The sequence below is a fragment of the Cajanus cajan genome, chromosome 9 (genome assembly GCF_000230855.2).
Source record: "Cajanus cajan strain Asha chromosome 9, NIPB_CcT2T_4, whole genome shotgun sequence".
NCBI classification, from domain to species: domain Eukaryota; kingdom Viridiplantae; phylum Streptophyta; class Magnoliopsida; order Fabales; family Fabaceae; genus Cajanus; species Cajanus cajan.
Genome location: NC_138525.1, coordinates 3,885,988 through 3,897,524, shown reverse-complemented (window position 1 = coordinate 3,897,524; position 11,537 = coordinate 3,885,988). Strand labels below are relative to the sequence as shown.

Sequence of the window (11,537 nt, the reverse complement as noted above, 5' to 3'; positions counted from 1 at the left end):
TTCTACATTCATTTGTAGCAAGCATGTATTTTATGACTCGCTCTTGCAGTTCCTATAGCCAAAAATGACAGAATCAATTGAGCTGATAACAAAATAATAAATAGAAAGAACAATGACAAAGAAACACATGGACATCATTTGAAAATGGATCGATGTTTACATTAATCGAGATCGCCATGGGATGACAAAAATAAATTAAAAGTTAAGGAGTCGTCATCAATATTATCTTTTACGAAAAAATATTGAAAAAATCATATAATAAAAAATAATTTACGAAAATTAGATTTTGAGTTCGGGATCGATTACGTGTGAGGAAGATATTAGCACCTTACAATATTTGTCTTAAAACGATTACCTTTAATTAATTAAACAAACTATTTATAAAATATTTATTTCACCCTAGATTAATTAACATTAAACGAATGTATTTTATTTAACTAATTCATTAAAAGGTTAAAATTATTATTGTTATATAAAAAGGAAGATAATATATTTTTATTTTTTTGGCTCGACAAGATTTATTTCTTATTCCTACGTATCTTCATATGTAATGAATAATCAGAGTCACGTAATTCTTTTGTAGAAAATATTTGTGTGTTGATATTTTTTTAATTAAATTTTATTTTTGTTAAATATAGGATTCTTGAACTGTCCCAGCTCATTCACCCTAAAAATATAAAATTGACTAAGGTGTACACCAAAGTCAATTCAATAAAATTTTAATTATAATTATTGCTATAGATGTTATCTTAAAAGATTTTTTGGTTGGACATCTTGTTTTTGGAGAAAAAATTTAAAGATATCAAGTTATCACAACTTGTATTTTAAATTCAAAAGTTAAAAAGATGTCACATCTAATTAACCATTCCTCCAATAAAATTTTGATACAATACTTCAAATATTTATATTGAATATTCTAACACTATATTTTGATACTTAATCATATTTTGAATTTAAATAAGACTTTAAGATGACAAATAATCTTTTTTAAAATGACAGATATTACTAATATAAAAAAAATAAAAAGAAGTGAGTTCAATATACTCACTATTCTTCGCTCAAGAAGTGGTAACTTACTGGCCTCTTCCTCTGGGTTCTCTCTGGTCTTCAGAGAGTGTAGAAGAAGAAGAAGTCCAAAGTGGAGATGTGTCTGAAGTCCTTTGAGAAGGCCAAGGCACTGCTATTTATAGACTTTCAGGAGTAATCGGAATAGCCCGTTCTGGCGTTGCATCTTTACTCACAATGGCCATATTTGGAACGACCCATTCCAAGCTAAAATTTATAGGTCTTTTTGGAAGGTTAGAACGTCCTGTTCCAGTTTGGGAACGGCCCGTTCTAGACTAAAAATTATAGGTCTTTTTGGAAGGTTGGAACTGTTCGTTCCAGTTTAGGAACGACTCATTCTAGGCTATAATTAATAGGTCCTTTTTATAGCTTAGAACAGCCCGTTCCAGTTTGGGAACGGTCCGTTCTGGGCTAGAATTAAATGGTCCTTTTTATAGCTTAGAACGACCTATTCTGGACTACTAAAATCACATGAAAATTACTAAATTACCCTCCACAAAAGTATGAAAATTGAAGTGTTACATTTGGCTTCCATATTTTTATCTTTTTTATTATTTCTTGTATATACCTTTTTTACTATTTTTTTTTAAAACAAAATTAATATTTTTCAGTGGGTTCCTACATCTATCATTTGCGAGAGTTTAGTCATCTTTACACCAGAATTTAAGACTTTTTAATTAAGGGATGAAATGATGGGTGAAAATGAAAGCATAAAATGAAGAGAAGTTATTTGGGTTTGGTAGGTGGTTGAAATGAATAAGCCGTTAGGTGACTCATCAATAAGTTGTATTATTTGGATAAACTTGGCTTATAGTATTTTTCTTTCATTGGCTTACACCGTACTTGGGGTGGATTTAGAAGGTATTTGAAAGGAAGAGATGGATTAGAGCTAATACAGAAAATACAATGGTGTTTGATATGATAGATTTGTAGGGAAATGTAGGTGTGTTATGGTGGGTGTTGAAATTTACCTTCTAGGATGAGGAGATTTGTGTAGAATTCTCGTGATTAACAAAAATAACTTTTTTTAGTCTTTAATAATTGGCTTGTGACTTGCTAAATGGTGGATGTCACCGCAATGTACTAAGTTGGGAAGCATAAAGAAAGAAGGATAATGCATTATGTCCATTAAAATTATTGTGTTCAAAATCGAATTAATCTAAACAAAAAAAATACAAACCGATCAAAAAATTAAGAATTGATAAAAGATTATAAACTTTAAGTTTTGTTCGATTTTTTATTTTCCTAAACTATTGATTTTTAAATTGAAATATGAAACTGATTCAAATCAAACTGAATCACATTTATATGTACATTTTTTCCTAAATACAGAGTGTAAATATGTAAAATTGACACAATATAAAAATTTATTTTATAATAATGTAAGTTATTAAATTGTAAGCTACTAAAATATATTTATTTTCCCAAAAATATGTATTATAATATATGTGATTTAAAAGGTATTTTATAAAATCATAAGATATTAAACTAAATTTTAGACCAAAAAAGTATGAATTTCTTGTAACATTTAAAAATAATTTTATTTTAAGTGACAATTTATATATATACGAAAAAATATTCAATATGATAACTAAAATTATATTAAATAAATGTTTTTATTAAAATAATAAGATAAGTATGAGAGTTAAATATATTAAGTAATTAAAATTTTTTTCAGTATTTTTATACTTTTAGCTTTATTTTTAGCGAGTGATTCTTAAATAAATAATATAATATTACATATTTTTAATTAAATTTTAAATTAAAAATTAAAAATCATAAAAGTCAAACCAAATCAAAACACGAAAAATTAGCTTAATTTGGTTCAAATTTTATATTACATTCAAATCAAACTGTTCTAAATTTTCTTATTTGATTTGAATAATTTTCAAGGCAAAAATTGAATCAAACTTAATCGCGAATATTCCTAGTCATTAAAGCATCAATTAACCAAAATCCAAGCCAAAAAATAAAAATTAGATAAAGACTAGGATGCATCAGCTTATTAAGTGAATTATGATACACTGCTTTTATTAGTCATTGGATTAATTTGATCCTATTATCGAATCATACATCTTCTCATATAGGATTTAATCCCTCCACTTGATGGGAGAAAATTCAAAACAATAACAACAACTCAACAAAAAAAGAAATAAAACAAAAATAAACAATTCAAGTGCATAAGAGACACAAATAGTTTTAATGTAGAAAATCTCTCAATGTAAAAGTAAAAATTATGAGTCATTGAAACCAAATAATAACTTTACTGTGATCAATAAATGATACAACAGTCTTCAATGAATGCACTAAATAATGCTTAAAATCCGTCAAAACAAATTAAACCCAATTACTTACAAATGAGATGAAAAGTGATAAAAATAGAGTTGTTATTGTGAAATATTTTCCCCCCACTATATACCACTTTTTTATGATCCAACTATTGATAATAAAAAAATATATCCTAAAAACCTGTTGTCCAAAAATCTATATGATCAAACGATGAACGAATCTTAAGTTATAAATCGAAAGATGTTGTCTGATGAATGTGCGAACTCAACAACAAAACTTTCTTCCTTTCTTTCTGTATTTTGATGTTGTTTTCTGTCAAGATGAGTCTCTTTATGTTGGGGACAAAAAAAACTTTCTTTGTATGTGCAATAATGATGAGAATCACATTAAAAACAATATTCTAAATAGATAGAAAATTATACAAAATTTGATTTAATATGATTCGACCCTTCATGCTTACGTCCATAATGACATTTATTATATATCTCAAAATGTAGTATATGTATGCTCCTGCAAATTCTCACTTCGAGATTTGTGGGTAGAACTTGAAAACTCATTCTCACAAGTTTTATGGATGAAATTTGAAAACTCCTTCCTAACAATTTTTATAGGTGAAACTTAGAAATCATTCCTCAAAGTTTTATGGGTAAAACTTAGAAACCCATACTCACAAGTTTCCTGACAAAATTTAGAGACCCTCATTCACAAGTTTTTTGACAAAACTTAAAAAACCTTACTCATATGATCTCTTTTATAGGTCGAATAATTATTCTCGTCTTAAGAGTCTATTTATTGACCTAACATCTCAATCTTAAAAAAAATATTTAAAATAAATATAATATATTTTAACTTTAAATAATATCCTAAAAAAATTAATATCTAAGTAGTATCTTAAGGGTTTTAATTTAAAATTTTGAATTGTTTTTTCAACACTTTATTTATTGTAACCTAACTCATTTTCACTTGGTTAAGTGAAATATAATAGACTTAAACATTTGTATCTATTCTTCACATAGGAAGGAAGTCTAAAACCCAACACCACCACCCCTCCATTCTTTGTTGACATCTTCTAACCTTACTCCATAATGGGTCGGATGCAGAGTTACATGGCTTTCACGAGCAACCAAATAAAATGATCAATGATCCTCATCCTTCTCCTTCAATGTTCAATAATGATTCTCATAAGATACATAGGACTTCAACATGTGTTGATTTAGAAACCAAACTCAATAAGTCATAAAGTAACGACACATCCAAATTATTGTTAGAGAAATAATCGTAAAACAACAACTTGATTTTCTGGTTGACCCCAACCTGAACAATCTACGATGTTGCGATGATGGAATTGCATTAGCGTGACAATCTCTAATAAGAACGTGATTAAGAAAATTTTTCTGACAAGCGAAACTTCTTAACTAGTATGTGGAAGGCATATTGACCTTGTGAATGACATTAGATAGGTTGTGGTTGTTGACATTGCCAACAAAGAGACACTTTACTATTTCATGAATAGATAAATATTAAGTTTCTAATACTATAGTGAAAACTATGTTCCCCGTGAATAGACGGTGAAAAGGGGTGAAAGAGATATGACAATAGAGAAATAAGATCATGTGTATAAATATGTATAATATGCTAATAAAATTTAATACATCTAATGACAAATAAAAATTGTACACCATACATTACTTGATAGGCTAGTCAACCCTAAATTTCATCTAAAATTTAAGAATTTTCATTTTAACTGGGATATACCCCCAAAATATATTTGAATTGGGTATTTGATTTTTTTATTCGGAGGATGGCCAAGAGACCAGGGCGATTGGGTCTGAAAAGGAAGAAATAAATGAAGTGGCAAAAGCTGGCAATTCTTAGTTGTCTTTGAGAATATTATTAAATCAAATTTAAGCATTCATAAAAAGTATTACTTTAGTAGAACAGATGGCCTTTTATCTTAGATTGAAGAATGAAAAGAACATGATGATCATGATACATGGTGTGTGAGAAAGACCGGATCCCAAGAGTTGCAAGAACTAAGAAACCTATAAAATAAAAATGAATGAAATCAGCACCTACATCATGGGATTCCAGCACGAATTTCTTAACAAATCAGAACAATCCAGCAAAAGAGAAATCACCTATCTAATTAATTTCAGGTATCATATTTCTCACAAAAAGAGATAAAGATGGAACTTCTATCCTTCTCCTATAAAATAGTAAAATGCTTAGCCATAACTATAACAACTCAATAATAAAAAATAAAATAAAATTAGCAAGGTCATTATTTAAGTTGACCAATAATATATAAAAATCAGTTTAGTAAGAGTGGTTATAATTAATTTCTATTAGAGCAAAATTTGTAAAAATATAGTATGAGTTGCTTATGAGTGACGTGATACAGTGGAATATATTTAAAGTGGTTGGGAGTTGCTTAACAACTTCTATTGTAGATGTTCTAACAGTAACTGGTGTACTATTAACTACAATTTTTTTTCACTAAAAACACTGGCATATCTCAAAGATTTTCCATCTTTTTCGATCACTAATTATTTGGAAATGTAAAAAAGTAGAAAAATAATAATAATAAATTTGATTTAATTGTGAACAGTAATTTCAATTGCGGGAAAGCGTTTTTAAAAAGGCGCAATAATTAAATTAAATTCCAAGTATAAAGCAGGAGGCAGTGAGTGAGGGTAAAAGGAAAGGGTCAAGAAGAAAGAGACATTTGATGAACAGAAGAAGAAGAAGGAGAAGAAGAAGAAGAAGCGAAAAGGGTTTGGGGTGAGTGAGAGTGCATAGTTCCAAATCCAATCCGTGGTCGAATGGGGATTCTGTACGCGCTGGTAGGTCGTGGATCGGTGGTGCTGGCGGAGTTCAGCGCCACCACCACCAACGCAAGCGCAATCGCCAGACAGATTCTCGACAAGATCCCTGGCAACAACGACACGCACGTTTCTTACTCTCAGGATCGCTACATCTTCCACGTGAAGCGCACCGATGGACTCACCGTTCTCTGCATGGCCGACGACACCGCCGGCAGTCAGTATTCCGATCGCTTCCGCTAAACCTAAATTCCCGATTCGATTCGTTCTCACTGTTTTCGATTCATTTTGCCGCAGGGAGGCTTCCTTTCGCCTTTCTCGAGGACATTCACCAGAAGTTCGTGAGGACTTACGCGCGCGCCGTTCACACCGCGCAGCCTTACGGCATGAACGAGGAGTTCTCTAGGGTTTTGAGTCAGCAGATGGAGTACTATTCCAGTGATCCTAACGCCGATAGGATCAATCGGCTCAAAGGTGAAATGTCTCAGGTGCGGTACCGGTTCTTCTCTTCGATTTGTGTGGCGATTGAAAATTGAGAACTAATTGTGTCGCTGAGTGTGTAGCTAACAATGATAACTGATAACTGCATTTAGTTCCACTTCAATTCATACTTTTTTCAGTGATTCAAATACTGCTTAAGTTCAGGGAACAAGATAGTGGTTCCATAGAAAAGTAATCTAGATTTTGTTTTTATAATTAATGGGACAAATAGAGATAATCGTGAGCAGAAATTCCATTTGATCTATATTTTAAGTGATTAAGTGAGTGTTGTACTGCACTTTGACTTTTTCAATTTATACTCAGGTGTAGTTTGGATAAACTTCTATATAAGTACTTATAGAGAAGAATAGAGAAATTAAATAAATCAAACTTCTATAAGTTAAATTCTATTATGCAATTTATTTTTTAGAGAAAGAAATTATAATATGTGGTGTTAAAATAATGTTTAATCACCAAAATTCATGTCCCGTGAGCGTAGATTAATGATTGGCTGTCAATTTTGTGATACTGTGTAGACCATGCCTAATGACAAAAAAAAATATTAATTATTTTAACTCGTAAGAGAAGCTTGATTTATTTTACCTCTTTATATTTTTCTTCCATAAATGTTTGTTGATAATTTATCCAAATTGAACCTTATGTTTGATTTGCTTGGTTGTTCTGATCTCATGTGTGTGTTCACTTTTCTTTTGGTTTCTTTTAACAGGTACGAAATGTCATGATAGAAAATATTGACAAAGTTTTGGACCGAGGTGATAGGTTGGAATTGCTGGTGGATAAAACTGCTAATATGCAAGGAAACACACTTCGCTTCCGGAAGCAAGCTCGTCGTTTCAGAAGCACTGTCTGGTGGAGAAATGTCAAGCTTACGTATGTTCTCGATCTAAACCATAGTCTTATTAGTTGGACTTTTAAGGAGAAAAAAAACTGCAGTCTCTTGAATGAATCTGAAACTTTTTATCCATCTTTTTATATCATTTCCTGCATGATCAATTGGATTTTCATAAATAGAATATGTGCCAACATCCTTAGAATCATCTAGATTCTAGAGTAAATATATAATTATTTGATAGAATTTCAGAGGATTCTGATGGAAATCTTCTGGGTTTAAATGTAGGTGGTTGGTTGTGTGTGGATTAGGGTAGAGGTTCTAGGTTGAAACTTGGAAGTGTTGGCAAAAACTGCTCAGTGTGCCAAAACTATTTTCGTGATTGAAATAATTTCATTGTGTTAGGATCCGTTTACAAGGTATAGGACTTGAGTACCACATTGAAATTATTGGGTCCTAGTGTGGGGTTTTTGAGCACTCCAACTACAATGACTAGTTTTTGTGGTGTGGTTCTCTCAAGGTTCTTATCACATTTTTTACAAGATAAAAAGAAGAAAAGTTATTAGAGAAAGGAAGAGGTAGAAATGAAAAAGGTTGTAGGATAAAATATCCTCAACAAAGAAAATTAAAAATAGAGAAAGAAACAGACAAAATTGAAGCTCCCAAAAACTAGTCAATGTAGGAGAGGTGCGCAGTTTCCTTGCACGCAAATACTGATACACTTAAAGAAACCAAGTGCTGAACACCAAAAAGACCATGAAAATGATTTTATCTCATAACAAATGTAGAGGTGAGAAAACAAACACCCATGAAAATGTGGGATTCCTGTCCAACCACACAATCCCAAAACAGTGCATTGACACACCATTTTGTTTTCTTTCTTACCAAAACCCTTCAAAGTGAATGCATAGAAACTGATCCAATGAAGAATGAACTAGATCACACACGTACCTCACCAAAATTACCAAAAAGTTTATTCCAAAACTATCACACCTGTCAGTAATGGAGTAATAAACGAGGCAGAGTTTCAAACTTAGATCTAGCCTCTGTTTTGGTGTTGGAAAATTAATTCCTGCACTCTAATGAAAACACGTGTGTTACCAATATAAATCTACGGTTGAGATTAATTACCCTCACTGGTTTAAAATTAATTCTAGTCAACTTTATGACAAATGGGCCCTCACCTGAACACATTTCAGGGGAATGGCTATGTGAGGATGTCTAACTTGCAACAAGTCATTAGTATTAATCCTATTATGTAAAACAGTTCAAACTAAAGCTTTGTTCTTATAAGGAGATTTAGAATTCCAATTGGTTTATCCAAGGCTAATCTCTCCCTTGTAGGAGAATGTATGGAAACTGAAAGTATGATTTGCAAGAAAACAAAAACTAGTAGCGTTAAGGTTCCAGATTCCCATTGTCATTGATAGCAGATGGCAGAATATGGAGGAAGTCCAAAATTCTGGCATACAAACACACCATTGTTGCCTATAGTGCTTCCATAGCAAGGGCCTTGCTTCACAAATTGCCTATGGCGGTTGGCAAAACATCCACTATGCCATTTTGCCTCAGTGGATTCTCATAACTGAATTTATAATTGCTAAATTATATTAGCATGACATAAATCCCTCTACGTTGGACTGATTTTTGCATTATTGATAGTGCAACATCTTTTTTAAATGTGAAGTAAGGATTTTTGTGTGGGGAGAGTTCAATTAAGTAAATTTTTGAATTATATCCATTAGTTTTAGAATAATTTTAATTATTAGGCAACAAACTTGTATCCTTCATGCAACCTCATAACACAATTCATCATTTTTTTGCTATAGTTAGGATTCTCAAATATTATGGGTCAAACACTGACAAAATGGTTGCATGTTGCAGGATTGCACTTATAGTCGTCCTACTTGTGATAGTTTATATTGTGTTGGCTTTTGTTTGCCATGGGCCTGCGCTGCCATCTTGTCTTAAGTGAAGGATTGTCAAGTGAATTTTATGTGTGCTTCCTTGTCATCATCAGCTTGCAGAGAGGTCACTTCTTTTGTATCTGCCTTTGTTATGCAGACTCCCATTTCTTCAACTTAAATTTCCGGGTTGTCCACTTTCATGCTAGTGAATTTCTTGCAATAGATTCAAGTGTTTTGGGTTGTATTTTTCACTGAGGCTTGAGAGGCAAAGCATTATGTATGATATATATTGTTTCTCATACCAGCTTGAGGGTGTCATGGATGTTCTCTTGTCTTGTTCAATAGGTGGAAGAGTAAACCTTAAATTTCATGTGTTCCTTCATTGCTCAGTTAAGGGGTATTTTTAAACTGTTTGGGCCTGTTCTCGTCAAATTGATGCATGTGAACCACATAAGCATAATGTATATTATATTTATCTTTTTGTGTAACTTTTTTTTTGTGTGTGTGAACTGCGACGTGTGAAGACTCGTGACTTAATTTTCTTTTTGGTTGGGTGATTCTGAAATGGTCCAAACTCCAAAGTGATTGTAATAGTTTAAGAGACCTATATCATTATTATCAGCAGAAACGTTTCTGATATTCTGATCTATTGTTTGGTAATTTATGTCGTTTTTGTCTTCTTAGTGCAAGTTAGTTTAACTTGATTTTGAGGAAATAACTCATTTTAGAAATTATTTCACAATATTGCATAAAAAATAAAAATAAGTTGAACCAAACATGAACATTCAAACATGTGCCTACTCAACTTGTCATATCCTTGTAATGCTCTTTTAATAAAAATGGTGTTTGGGATGGTCATCGACTGGATCAAATCATACAGTGCAGTGCTTCAGTATACTAATAATAAAAGAAGTAGAAAAGGGAAAGAAAATGACTTTTTCTTTATCAGTAGATAAATTCTAATTCAAACTTATGAGAACGGTTACTTCAAAAAGTTATTTTCATGGATCACATTGGGGCGTCTGTTTTAAAGGGCATGGGGCAATGGTCATCTGAATATATGGAGATGTTGGATGTATCCAGAGCATTACAGGTAATATTTAGATAAATGTGGCTGCTAGTGCTAGCCCATTTATTTTTTCTTAGCATCTAATCCCATAGAACTAGTAATTCAGCATTTAATCTGAAAAAGTATTGTGATCGTTAATCGTGGAAAAGTTTTTCAATCTTTCCTCGATTTGTCAATCACTGTAGCTTCTTGTTATTTATGTTCGATTTCTTGCAACTGCAGTCAATAAAACTACTTTTTTTTAATTATTTTCAAGTAGATAATTAAACTTGCAGTATGTTTCGAATCACATTTTTCAGCCACGTTAATAGTGTAAATATAAATAGGATTAATGTTTTTCCCTTCCCAACGAGTGACCCACGTACTGTTTGTAACCCTGACTTAATTAAGGTCATTCTTGTTCTTTCTACACAATAAATTCCCTGTATTTTGTGAAATGTAGTCGTTCTGTTTGATTTGCTTCCAATATATTTGTGACTGGTCTTCACATGTTACGAGGGGGAGACTGTATTGTGCATTATTTCCAACAAAAGAAAGGTGAAAAAATAGTCATTAGGAGGAAAAAATGCAATTGACCCTGCTTAGTTCCAATCTTTAACTGATAATAGTGCTGGAAAATTGACTGCCGGATTACATTGCCTTGCATGATACTGTTATGCAATCACTTGCTTTAGTTGTTGAACTTGCATTATTGAATAAAAGAATCTTGCTGCTGGATTAAATTAATTCTTTAATACTATCAAAAATCCAAAAGCTGTCCTATCAATTGATTACTTTAGTTTTCAAATTTATCACACAATTGAATGAAAGAATCTTGCAATACGTTGAAATACTTTGAACTAAAACTTTTTATAAATATTCGAATGATTAACCATTTTAAATATGTTTTTAGTTTATGTAAAATAAACGAGTTTTGATTCATAAATATTGTTTAAGATCCTTGTTAAATGAGCACATTTTGTTTTTGGTCATTGCATGGTATTTTTCTTTAATCTTAGTTTTAAAATTCAAATTCATTATTTTTTGTTCTTAAGGATTTATAAAAATATTTTGGG

At 31.4% G+C, this 11,537-nt stretch overlaps 1 protein-coding gene across 1 annotated transcript; it reads left to right on the top strand.

Moving 5' to 3' along the window:
• Nucleotides 1–6,033: 6,033 nt before the first annotated feature.
• LOC109795464 (vesicle-associated membrane protein 711) lies at nt 6,034–10,052 on the top strand. The gene is made up of 4 exons (XM_020354982.3): nt 6,034–6,393; nt 6,474–6,664; nt 7,384–7,547; nt 9,391–10,052. Exons 1-4 carry the CDS (start codon nt 6,177–6,179, stop codon nt 9,479–9,481), a joined length of 663 nt encoding a protein of 220 aa, XP_020210571.1. The 5' UTR covers nt 6,034–6,176; the 3' UTR covers nt 9,482–10,052.
• Nucleotides 10,053–11,537: the final 1,485 nt, after the last annotated feature.